This window comes from Grampus griseus (assembly GCF_964374135.1).
Source record: "Grampus griseus genome assembly, chromosome: 5".
NCBI classification, from domain to species: Eukaryota; Metazoa; Chordata; class Mammalia; order Artiodactyla; family Delphinidae; genus Grampus; species Grampus griseus.
The window spans coordinates 72,669,616-72,682,604 of record NC_138998.1 but is presented as its reverse complement, the minus strand read 5'-3'; the positions used below and the strand labels follow the sequence as shown (position 1 = coordinate 72,682,604).

At 41.9% G+C, this 12,989-nt stretch overlaps 1 protein-coding gene across 1 annotated transcript in view; it reads left to right on the top strand.

Annotated features, from left to right (window-relative positions):
• The window catches only part of RUBCN (rubicon autophagy regulator), a 55,561-nt gene that overhangs the window by 20,362 nt on the left and 22,210 nt on the right, over window positions 1–12,989 (top strand). Inside the window, exons 3-8 of the mRNA XM_082654583.1 lie at window positions 5,652–5,735; window positions 7,982–8,141; window positions 8,785–8,891; window positions 9,937–10,093; window positions 10,726–11,259; window positions 12,682–12,726. Coding sequence (XP_082510709.1) covers window positions 5,652–5,735; window positions 7,982–8,141; window positions 8,785–8,891; window positions 9,937–10,093; window positions 10,726–11,259; window positions 12,682–12,726 — 1,087 coding nt within the window. The remainder of the gene's footprint in view (window positions 1–5,651; window positions 5,736–7,981; window positions 8,142–8,784; window positions 8,892–9,936; window positions 10,094–10,725; window positions 11,260–12,681; window positions 12,727–12,989) is intronic.

Sequence of the window (12,989 nt, the reverse complement as noted above, 5' to 3'; positions counted from 1 at the left end):
ATAGGTCATTTTGCCCTTTACCATAGGATACTCCTAGAGGTAGAATGCTTAGGCTAAAGGGTATGTGCATTTCAGTTTTGATAGCTATGGCGAAATTGCCCTCCAGAAAGTTATGTCTGTTTACGCCTTCAGCAGCATTGTATAAGAGGATCTGATTCTTCATACCCTTGACAATATAGGGTGTTATTAAACTTTAAACTGTCGCCAACATAATAGGTGAAAAGTTACATTTCTTTTACTCTGAAAGATGTTTATAAGAGCCATTGAAGTATTTTTCTGGGACTTCCCTGGTGGCGCAGTGGTTAAGAATCCGCCTGCCAATGCAGGGGACACGGATTCGAACCCTGGTCCGGGAAGATCCCACATACCGCAGAGCACCTAAGCCCATGTGCCACAACTACTGAGCCTGCGCTCTAGAGCCAGTGAGCCACAACTACTGAACCCACGTGCCACAACTAGTAAGTCCACATGCCACAACTACTGAAGCCCGTACGCCTAGAGCCTGTGCTCTGCAAGAGAAGCCACCGCAGTGAGAAGCCCGCACACTGCATTGAAGAGTGGCCCCTGCTCGCTGCAACTAGAGAAAGCCCATGTGCAACAATGAAGACCCAACACAGCCAAAAATAAATTAATTTTTTTAAAAAAAGTATTTTTCTGTGAACTTTTCCCTGTATTAACCCCATTTCCTTAGATTGTCAATCTTTTCCTACAGATTTGTAGAATCTCTTTATTTATTAAGGGAATTAGTTATTTGTCTGTAATGTGTATTGCAAATATTTTTTCCTAGCTTGTCTTTTGACATTTCTTTTTTTTGTTGTTTTCTTTGAATTTTTGTATTTTATTTTATTTGTTTTTTTATACAGCAGGTTCTTATTAGGTATCCATTTTATACATATTAGTGTATATATGTCAATCCCAATCTCCCAATTCATCCCACCAGGACCACCCCCCCCCCGCCCCGCCACTTTCCCCACTTGGTGTTCATACATTTGTTATGGTGGCTTTTACTATACAGAAATATCGGATTTTTAGTGAGTCAAATTAATCGTTTCTCTTAGGGCTTCTGGGCTCTGTTTGATGCTCTGAAGGGGCTTTCCCACTATACGATTATTAAAAATGTTTCTCCATGGTTTCTTCTATTACTTTTATGGGTTAATGTTTTACATTTAAACCATTCTATCTGTAATTTATTTTGAATATACTTAATTTCCTTGGCACATGGATCTATTTCTGGATTTCTGTTATGGTCTGTTTTCTATTTGTGTGCTATCACCACTCAGTTTTAATTATTGTAGCTTTTCATTATGGTAGGAGTAGTCCCTCACTCATATAGCATCTTTTGTTGTTGATTTTTTCCCCAACATTCACCTATTTATCATTTTATTTTCTTGTTAACTACCATATCATTTTTTGATAAGGACAGGAAAAGCCTTACACATGACCTGGATCATTAGCTGATTGATTGAGGGAAATTAAACATTGTGAAAATACATCACTCAAACATTTTATTTTAATTTAAAACATCCTAAATTTACATTTAATTAACAGTCTTTGGGTATAGGGTCAAACCTCTTCTGTGAGAATGAATCCACTGATGGAGTTCCGTATCATCTTTCTTGTATAAATTATACCCATAATACATCATACAGGACTTCCAGCTTCCATTTCTTTATGTTGGACTAGCAATTTAAAGATCCTATAATATGAATATAAAACGTTCTACATTTTTAGGCTTTCTCCCCCCAACTTTGAAATTGTCTTGTCCCTACTTAATTGACATCAAGTTTTTATTCAGGTTTTTGTGTGTACGTAAGTAAATTGCTGGATCATGTGGTAAGAGAATCTTTAGTTTGAAAGAAACTGCCAAACTGGTTTCCAAAGTGGCCATACTATTTTGCATTGCCACTAGCAATGAATGAGAGTTCCTGTTGCTCCACATTCTCACCAGCATTTGATATAGGCATTGTTCTGGATTTGGGCCATTCCTTTTTTTTTTCCTCCCCTTTGGGCCAATTTAATAGATGTGTATTGTGTTGTTTTAATTTGCATTTCCCTGATGACATATGATGTGGTGCCTTTTTTCACATGCTTACTTGTCATCTGTATATCTTCTTTGGTGAATTGTCTGTTAAGGTCCATTTTTTTTTTTTTTTTTTTTTTTTTTGCGGTACGCGGGCCTCTCACTGTTGTGGCCTGTCCCATTGCGGAGCACAGGCTCCGGACGCGCAGGCTCAGTGGCCATGGCTCACGGGCCCAGCCGCTCCGCGGCATGTGGGATCTTCCCGGACCGGGGCACGAACCCGTGTCCCCTGCATCGGCAGGCGGACTCTCAACCACTGCGCCACCAGGGAAGCCCAAGGCCCATTTTTTTAATTGGATTGCTTGTTTTCTTATTGCTAACTTTTAAGAGTCCTTTGTATATTTTGGATAACAATCCTTTATCAGTTTTGTCTTCTGCAAATATTTTCTCCCTGTCTGTGGCTTATCTTCTCATTCTCTTGACACTGTTTGTCAGAAAGCAGAAGTTTTAAATTTTAGTGAAGTCCAGCTTACCAGTTCTTTCTTTCATGGATCGTGCCTTTGGTCTTGTATCTAAAAAGTCACCACCATACCCAATATAGGTTTTCTCCTATGTTATCTTCTTGGAGGGTTATAGTTTTCCATTTTACATTTAGATCTGTGATTCATTTTGAGTTAATTTTTGTGATGGGTATAAGTGTTGTCCAGTGTTTCAGCACCATTTGTTGAAAAGACTATCTTTGCTCCATTGTATTGCCTTTTGCTCCTTTGTCAAAGATATTTACATTGGTCTATTTTGGGGCTCTCTAGTCTGTTTCACTGATCTTTCTGTCTGTTCTTTTGCCAATACCACACTGTCTTGATTATTGTAGCTTTATAGTAAGTCTTGAAGTCAGATAGTATCAGTCCTTTTTGAAGAAAAACATTGTTCTTCTCCTTCAGTATTGATTGGCTATTCTGGGTCTTTTCCCTCTCCGTATAAACTTTAGAATAGTTTGTAGATATCTACAAAATAACTTGCTAGGATTTTGAATCAGATTGCATTGAATCTATACATCAAGTTGGGAAGAACTGACATCTTGACAATATTGAGTCTTCATATCTATGAACATGGGTTATCTCTGTAACTTAGTTCTTTAATAGCTTTCAGCAAAGTTTTATAGTTTTCATCATAGAGATCTTGTATATATTTTGTTAGATTTATACCTAAGTATTTCAATTTGGGCAGTACTAATGTGTATGGTATTATTGTGTTTTTAATTTCAAATTCCACTTGTTTATTGCTGGTATATAGGAAAGCAGTTGACTTTTATATATTAACCATATATCCTGTGACCTTGCTATAATAACACTTACTAGTTCCAGGAATTTTTTTGTTGTTGATTCTTTCGAACTTTCGAATTTTGTGCATAGGCAACCATGTCATGTGCGAACAAAGACAGTTTTATTTCTTCCTTCCCAATCTGTATTCCTTTTATTTCCCTTTTTTTTTTTTTGTCTTATTGCATTACTGGCAAGGTATTTCCTGACTTCAGGGACAAAGCATTGATGGAACCAATCCAGAAAAAGGGTTCTTGTTGTACGACCAAAAGACCGGCAGCTGGTGTTTTATCTTTTCGCTTCAAGGCTTGAGGGTTAGCAGCTTCATAGATAAGGGCAATTCTGATCATAAACCCAACTACATTTACACAAAACAGTGGAGTAAGCCTGTCCCTTCCTTCTTAAATCCTGGTGCTTGCTTCCCTTCCTTACTAGTAAGTGTCCTTTGTGGCATTTTTTTCCCAGAATAGGGCACTTTCATCTGCATTAAAAACCTGTTCAAGCGAGAGAGAGGCATGGACATATATACACTACCAAACGTAAGGTAGATAGCTAGTGGGAAGCAGCCGCATAGCACAGGGAGATCAGCTCGGTGGTTTGTGACCACCTAGAGGGGTAGGATAGGGAGGGTGGGAGGGAAGGAGACACAAGAGGGAAGAGATATGGGAACATATGTATATATATATAACTGATTCACTTTGTTATAAAGCAGAAACTAACACACCATTGTAAAGCAGTTATACTCCAATAAAGATGTTAAAACAAACAAACAAACAAAAAAAAACCTGTTCAGGCAGATATCCTTTCTCCTCAGTTATTTTCTTAATGGTGTCTGTGAATTTGTCTGCTGCCTCTTGGTCAGCAGAAGCTGCTTCTCCAAACCTCTTTCTGAAATTTTCAAACCATCCTTTTCAGGCATTGAATTCCCTAGCTTTAGATCCTCCACCTTCTTTTTGCTTTCAGTTGTCACATAATGACTTTGCTTTTTCTTGAATCATATTAGAGTCCATAGGTATGCCTTCCCTATAGCAATCCTGTACCCACATAAAAGCTGAATTTTTCAATATGAGATTAAAAGGTATTTCTCAAAAAGTACAAGGTTTTTGTGCCTGCTGGAGTAGCTGCAGGCACAGCTTCACGAATTTCCTTTTCTTTTTTTACCATGGTCCTTACACTGGATTCACTTATCTTGAAATGGTGGGTAACTGCAGCTGCAGGCCTCAATCTACGGTGCATATCAAGCAGTTCAGCTTTTTCTTATAACGTCATGACTTCTCTCTGCTTCTTGGGAGCACCCCCACCATCACTAGTAGCACTTCGTATGGGTCCCCTGGTGTTATTCAGGGTCTTTGGTATTACACTAAACACAATGGAAAATACACAAGAGCTGGGCAAGGTCACTTTTTACTGCAGTATGTAATTTACTGGAGAGACGAACCGCTCATACAGAGATGATTAGTGTCACACGGCATTTTGAGTGGACACTCACAGCACTTGAGCTCACAACAATAACAACAGGAGGTGGCTACAAAATTATTATAGGAGTACATAATTGCATAAAACTAACTACAGTTAGTTTTATGCAATTATTTAATACCGCTTCTTAACGTTTGTTTATATTTCTCTTGACTGCACATGGCACCGTCTATGGTCCATAAGTGTTTGTGTGTGTAAGTTTTGATAAACTTTAACTTTTTATAATGTTTGTATATATTTTATGGTAGTAAATGATAAAATAGGATAACATCTACCTATATTTTATGCATTCATGAGATCTCTAACTTTCCTAATTTTTTCAATATTTCTAGGCTGTGCAGTTCATCTGCAAGTTATTTTCAAATTGTTGCGAATCTCCAATAAATTTTCCTATATACTTATTTTAAAAATCCACTTATAAGAGGACCCACCATTCAAACCCGTGTTGTTCAAGGGTCACCTATATAGCCTTCTATATCATATGCATTGTATTACCTCCTCAAAAGAACAATTAAAATAATTTTTAACAATTATTCTTTAAAAGGGTGAATATCTGTATATATTCCTTTTATTGCTGCTGAGAACCTTTGTTGAGGCAAGGGAAGGTTAGGCTTTGGTTTTTTTTGGCCATGCCGCACGGCATGTGGGATCTTAGTTCCCTGATCAGGGATCGAACCCACGCCCCCTGCATTGGAAGTGTGTGAAGTCTTGACCACTGGACCGCCAGGGAAGTCCCAAGTTAGGCTTTTCTTTTTCCTCTCTTTGAATGTCAGTACGAGAACTAGATGTGGTCCAAAATGGTAACAATTTGTTTACCTTCTGTGTCCCTGAAACAGGTGTATTGCCGCCAGACTGATTACTGGCAGTTTGTGAAAGACATCCGCTGGCTCAGTCCCCACTCGGCCCTTCATGTGGAGAAGGTAAGAGGTGAAGGTAACCACAAGGCTTTGATGTTTGATGTTCTGTATGAAGAGTCTCCTAGGCTAGAAGGATGGCATATGTCAAATTTCCTATTAACTGAGGAGAGGAAATTATCCCTGTAGGACTGATTTGGAGGGGAGGATGATTTACTTTAAAACATAAGCTTTGCACACCCATTGTTCTAGGCCACTTTCCCTCCTCTGGGGAAGACCTGAAAAAATTTTGTTATTTTCAAAAGATTTGCAAATATGGGACCAGAGTGAAGCTTTTCAAAATCTAGGACAAATGGCAAGAAGTTTCCTGAATGGTTGGGGGTAAGTAGGACTGATATGCTGATGACTGTTTAAGGAGAAGAGGATGCACCAAATAGAAAAAAAATGTGAGGTTTCTGGAGACCAGTGTCAAATGGAGCCTAACATGTTCCCTACAGCATTTGAGAGTAGAGTAGCACTGTACTCTTCCGTCCTCTCAGCTCAGCATGATACCCCTGATTCCCAACCAGGGACACAGAGCTCCAGGAGGTTAGGTGACTTGGCCAGAGTTACACAGCTAGTTCCACATCAATCACAGCCAAATTTATATATTTATTTATTTAACCCTTGCCTATGGAAATTTTCAAATACATTCAAAATTAGAAGAGTGTAATGAACCCCAAAATATCACCCATCTTCAATACTTACTGATTCATGACCAGTCTTGTTTCATGTATATCACACCCACTGACAGATTCATTGCCAAGGTGATGTCTGGAAAAGTAACTTATTCTTAAATGATCAGGGAACCAAATCACAAGGTGTCACTCTGGCCTTTTTTGTGAGAAAAGCCCAGAGCCCAGTGATTTTCTTACATGGATTTCTTTGTCCTTATCACTTTATTTTTCCCACCAAACCCCCCTCTAACTTTTTTCTCTAAAATATATCATGGGACCTCCCTGGTGGTGCTGTGGTTAAGAATATGCCTGCCAATGCAGGTGACACAGTTTCGAGCCCTGGTGCAGGAAGATCTCATATGCTGCGGAGCAACTAAGCCCATGTGCCACAACTGCTGAGCCCATGTGACACAACTACTGAAGCCCACGCACCTAGAGCCTGTGCTTCTAAACAAGAGGAGCCACCGCAATGAGAAGCCCGTGCACCGCAACAAAAAGTAGTCACTGCTCATCGCAACTAGAGAAAGCCCACGCACAGCAACAAAGACCCAACGCAGCCATAGATAAATAATTTAAAAAAATAAAATAAAATATATTGCTTATATATATATATATATATATAATAAAATAAAATATAGTCATTTCCTCTTAGAAGCTGCCTGAAATTGCCATCCATACATTTTTTGCAGTGATCCTGAACTATGAGACTTAGCTTTTAGAAACAGCCAATAGAAGGAAGTTCCAAATAGAGAAATGCTGTGGCGAAAGCCAACAAGACGTGCTCAGCTGATTTCTCTTTGGTGAAGAATGTTTGGGGGCATTTTTCCTAGATTTTTTTACCCCAGGTTTTTCTTGCATTCTTTTCTGGAGGCTACCTGAAATAGAGGACTCTGTGAGAGAAGGCGAGATGTCAAGTTCATTCTTCCTCTGAATACCCGGAGAATAGATGCCTCTTTGGAGTTACAACATAAAGAGACAGACGCAGCAGCTTTGTCCTCTCCAGGAGCTGCATATCACGTCTTAACTGCTTAGTCCCTTTCTAGTGGCCCAAACCAGCAGCGGAGACATTAATCCTTTCCTTCCCTCTCCTTCCTCTATAACCTGTAGATGTTAGCTGGAGGGCAGATATCTCTGATTACCTCCTCTTACCTGTCTCAATTTAGTTCTCAGGTCATTAGGCCTCAATCTTGCTGGATTTACGAGGAAGTATATATTTTTAAATTTTATTTATTTATTTTTGGCTGCGTTGGGTCTTCGTTGCCGCGCGTGGGCTTTCTCTAGTTGCAGCAAGCGGGCTATTCTTTGCTGTGGTGCGCGGGCTTCTCATTGCGGTGGCTTCTCTTGTTGCGGAGCACAGGCTCTAGGTGTGCGGGCTTCAGTAGTTGTGGCACCTGGGCTCAGTAGTTGTGGTTCACGGGCTCTAGAGCACAGGCTCAGTAGTTGTGGCACACGGGCTTAGTTGCTCCACGGCATGTGGGATCTTCCTGGACCAGGGCTCGAACCCATGTCCCCTGCACTGGCAGGCGGATTCTTAACCACTGCACCACCAGGGAAGCCCTGGATGTATATTTTGACTCATGCTTCTTTGCCTCCTAGTTCATCAACTTGCAGGAGAATGGCCAGAGCAGCACTGACGGCATGAGTGAGCGTGCCGTTGCGGAGCTGTGGCTGCAGCATAGCTTGCAGTGCCACTGTCTCTCAGCCCAGCTCCGACCTCTGCTGGGGGATAGACAGTATATCAGAAAATTCTACACAGGTGGGTAGAGGTCACATAGCCAGTACTGGTACATGTACTTCCTCATTCTCTTCTACTTTACTCTTCCTTTATAGACCCACTGTTACCTCAGGGTCTCATACTTTTACTTGATGCCATAGAGATTCTAATCAGAAACATGTATCTAGTCTTCTCTCTAACTTGCTATGTAAAATGCAGTCAAGCTTTATGCTAAGGTATTTCCCTACTCCCATATACGCAAATCAGTAAGAGTAACTACTATTTACTGAGAGTTTCCTATATTCCAATCACTGTTATATATTTTTTATACATATATACCTAACGGCAGCCCTGAGAGTTGGGTATTGATACCCCTGTTTTCCAATCAGGGAAGCAGAGCTCAAGGAGGTTAGGTGACTTGGCCAAAGTCACCCAGAACCAGAGTTCAAATCTGAGTCTTTCTGATTTTGAAGCCTCTTGTCATGGCCTCTGCTATACTGCACATGATTTAGCCTCTTCTGTACATTATTTGTCCCTAGTTCCCCTCTGTCCACAGTGGTATAATTCTCCTCAAGTCATCTTTGCCTTTTCCCTCTTTCCTTCCCTGAGCTTCTCCCAGGGCCATGCAGGGAGGCTGAAGTTCTCCCTAATGGGCTCCATCATTGCGGTAGTTTTCTCTCCCCAGATACTGCTTTCCTGCTAAGCGACTCCCATGTCACGGCCATGCTCCAATGCCTAGAAGCAGTGGAACAGAACAACCCTCGTCTCCTGGCTCAGATTGATGCATCTATGGTAAAGTGGCCAAAGAATTATCTGTGTCTTATGTTCTGGCCTCCTAGACCTCACCATGATGTAACCGTATGTAGCAAACTACTCCACTTAGGCAATTGTGAACTGAAAGACTTTCATTAAAAACAAAAACAAAAACAAAAAATCTTAGAAGAGGAGGTACCATTAAGTACCTATTTAAGTAAAATGTCTATTTGTGAGTAAGCTTAAGTCTATTTGAGGAGGGAGGTGTCTGTTTGTTTAAATCCTTAAAGAAATCTGTAGTCTGAGTAAGCACCTCCTTAAGGGCAGGCTTGGTAAAATGCTAGGGAGAGGAGGGATGATTTTGAGTCAGGCTGGCTATAGATAGGGTGTCAGATGTAGTGTGGCCTGATGTTACACAGGATCATTTTTGTCCAAGAAAATTTTGTTGTTTTATGTTGCTTATTATTAACTCTCTAATTCACTCATCCCATCACTAATATCAGTGCCTCCACTAGAAAGGAATCACAATCCCTATTTCTTTTGTGAGGGATCCCCTATCTCTCCTGGTTTTTCAATTTCGATTCTTGCTTACCATCTATTGAATACTTTCTACGTGCCAATCATGGTGCTATGCACAGTACATGCATCATCTCATTTAATCCTCAGAACTCTATAAAGTAGGCATTAATCTCATTTTATAAAGGTGGCCACTGAGGGACAGAGTAGATAAGTCACTTGCCCAAAGTTTGGACCAAAGAACTTGTAAGTGATAGGGCCTGGATTTGAGCCCCAGCGTATCTGACTTCTAAGTGCATAGTCTTAAGCACTTTGCTGTACTGCCTCCATGATAAGCATTTCTGGTCTGACCACCTAGGATTCCAGTGCAGAAGTTGTGGTGTATGGCAGGACTTTGAAGTTTCAAAGCTGTATGCTCTAATAGAGGATACCTATGCTGTATCTACTGGCCCTGGCTGCAGTTCAGGCCTGCTGCCAAAGGCCAGTTCCTACCAGCATTTCTGTAGTGCTAAGTGCTCCTCTTCTGAGGGCCTCTATCCTTGACTCTGACACGTGTTTTTTTTTGTAGTTTGCCAGAAAGCATGAGAGCCCGCTGCTGGTGACAAAGAGCCAGAGCCTGACAGCTCTGCCTGGTTCCACGTACACCCCTTCAACCAGTTATGCTCAGCATTCCTATTTTGGGTCCTTCTCTAGCCTCCACCAATCCATACCCCATCATGGCTCAGGTATGGGGGCAGCAAGGGGTAGTCAAGACATGTATCCCCAGGCCTGGAAAGCAGAGGACTTAGTGGGTGCTCACAGGCTGGCTATAGATGGAGCCTTGGGTTGATGCAGTTTGTCAAACTTCATGTCTTAATATGGAAATCTTAAAGAGGTATATAGCAACTAGCCTAAGATAATTCAGTAGCATCATTAAAGTAACAGAGGCAAGAGATGTTTTTATTTTCCCCTGGGTTTCTGATCCGCATTGCCAGAAGGCATTTCAATGATAATAGCTAACATTTATTCAGTGCCTGCCATGTGCCAGGCTCTGTTGTAATCAATTTGTATATATTATCTCGTTTGACCCTCAAAACAGTCCTACGAGGTAGGTGTTATTATTATTGCTCATGTTATAGGTGGGCAATGCATACGAATAAGCAATGAAGCCATTCTCCCAAGAGCTTATGCTTTTGACTTAGCTGCTTCTAAGTAATTTTTTGCTTACCTTGAACGATTTAGCCTTTTCTGACGTGACACCATGTGTCCTGGGCACCCAGTAACAACAGGGAGTTTGTTCCTTAGTTGTGGAGAAGCCCTTCACAGGTACCAAAGGCTTCCACCTCACCTTTCCTTTCCCTTTCTTTTTATATCCTAGAAAGAAGATCTACTTCCTTTTCACTCTGTGGCCCATGCCAGAAACCTCAAGAAAGCAGAGGACATGTCTCGCCAGCAGAGGATCAAACCGTCCAAGCCCCTCTGCTTCCAATCTCTGCATTAGCCGGGGACTCCCCCTCGACCCCAAATGAGATGAGCTCCAGCACTCTGACCAGCCCCTTAGAAGCACCCTGGGTCAGCAGCCAGAATGATTCCCCAAGTGATGCCAGTGAGGGGCCTGAGTACTTGGCCATTGGCAACCAGGACCCCCGAGGCCGGACCGCCAGCTGTCAGAGTCACAGCAGCAATGCTGAGAGCAACAGCTCCAATTTGTTCTCCTCCAGCAGCTCCCAGAAGCGAGATTCTGCTGCTTCCTCTCTAGGGGACCAAGAGGGAGGTGGGAAGAGCCAGTTGTCCAATGTCCTTCGCAGGTCTAGCTTCTCAGAGGGGCAAACACTCACTGTCACCGGTGGAACAAAGAGGAGCCATACTCGCTCCCATTCGGATACCAACATTGCCTCCAGAGGAGCCCCAGGTAATGATAACCACCAGCCCGTAGTCAGTAAGGCGGCCTCCTGAAGTTCAGGTGGAAGGGCGAGTTTGTTCTTAAGGGTCTTCAGATGGCAGAAAGAGAAGTTATGTTTCTGATGATATGAAGAGTATATTGCTTATAATGAAAAAGAGAAGTTTGTAATATAATGTGGATACCTAAGAAATCTCTCTGAGAATATTTATGTTTGTTCCTTTCTACATTGCTAAATAGTAAATGCTTTCCTGGATTCTTTCACTGGTTCTTTAGCACCAGAGGAGAGTGTGACTAATCACAGTCCAAGTTTTAAATGCATCTCTCAGACAGAGGGAAAGTACTAATGAGCTTTAAAAATAATCCCGTTAAATTCCGTCCCTTCCTGTGATTCCTGAGAAGTTTGGTCAGGATATAATAACAATAAGAGAGAGGCAAACTGATGTTAGGGTTTCCTTATTAACACTAGAGATGTAGTGAGTATGGGGTGATGGGACCTAGTAAACAAGTAAGTGGGGTTGACTGCTCCATCACTAGTTCAGGTTGAAAGGCAGTTGGGTAAGGAGGCCTTGGCTACTAGGACCTCCTTCACACAGACGCCAGCTGCTAGCAGAGAGCACCTTAGGCATGGCCAAGGTGGTGTCATTGCTTTTGCCATTTCCCTACTATCATCTTTCCTAGGTTGTTGGTGTCTGGCAGGCTTTGGTTGGGTTTCATTCGTAAGAGCATCTCCATAAAAGCAAGTAGAAGGCCGATTTGTGCTCAAGGCCAGTTCTGGGTGGAAAAGCCTCAGAAATAAAATATAAAAGTAAAGTATAAAAAATTAAGAGCAAAAAAGGAAGATTTCCTTTTACAACTAGAGCTGCTATTGATTTCTCTTTATAATTTCTAAAAGGTGAGAGCTAAGGCCTTCATCTGAAACTTCTGAATTGCAAACTTTTGTCTCTGTTTTCCCCTCAAGAATGTGGTTTGGCTCATTGGAACTCGTTAGAACAAAAGTCTCCAATCAAAGCCTGTCTTCCCATGAGCCTTCGTAGATGTGAAGAGTACTTGGGTTAGACCCTTACTTCACATCTCCTGGAGCAGACCTGGAGATGTGAAGACCTTACTTCACATCTCCTGGAGCAGTCTACTGTACTCCAGGCTACTAGTGTTTGAGCATGTAAAACTCCCCTGCCCCCATTCTTGCATCCATGCGGATTCCAGAAACTGCGGGAACCTGCATTGGAAAAGGGAGCCAGAGGAAACCTAAGCAGAAGGATCTGAGGGAGTGTGGGTCATGTGCAGCTTCTCGTACGAGTCATCTTTCCCTCTACACTAGGGTTCCCTCTCAGGAGTTAAGCCCCAACCCTTGCTAGATAAGAAGACGCTCTTTTTCTCACTCTCTATTCTCGTGTTCTGGACTTTCCTCTGCACCTGTCTGTCTACATACAGGAGGCCCCAGGAGTATCACCATTATAGTTGAAGATCCCATTGCAGGTTTGGGAGCCAGTCCTGTCTGTCCAGCCCCCACCCCCACCTCCTTGTGTTCCTCTGTGACCATCTTGCTTAGTTTTGAACTTCCTTTTCCATTCTGGTGTCAAATCAAGTCTGGCTGGCCTGGTCCTGTAGTTATGGTTAGACCTGTTGGTAAAATAATACCGTTGTTTTGCATGATACGTTTTTTGCCCACGACTTCCAAATGCCTCATTCAGTCTCTCAGCAGCATCCAGGAGATAGAATCAAGACTTGTCAAGCCTGTA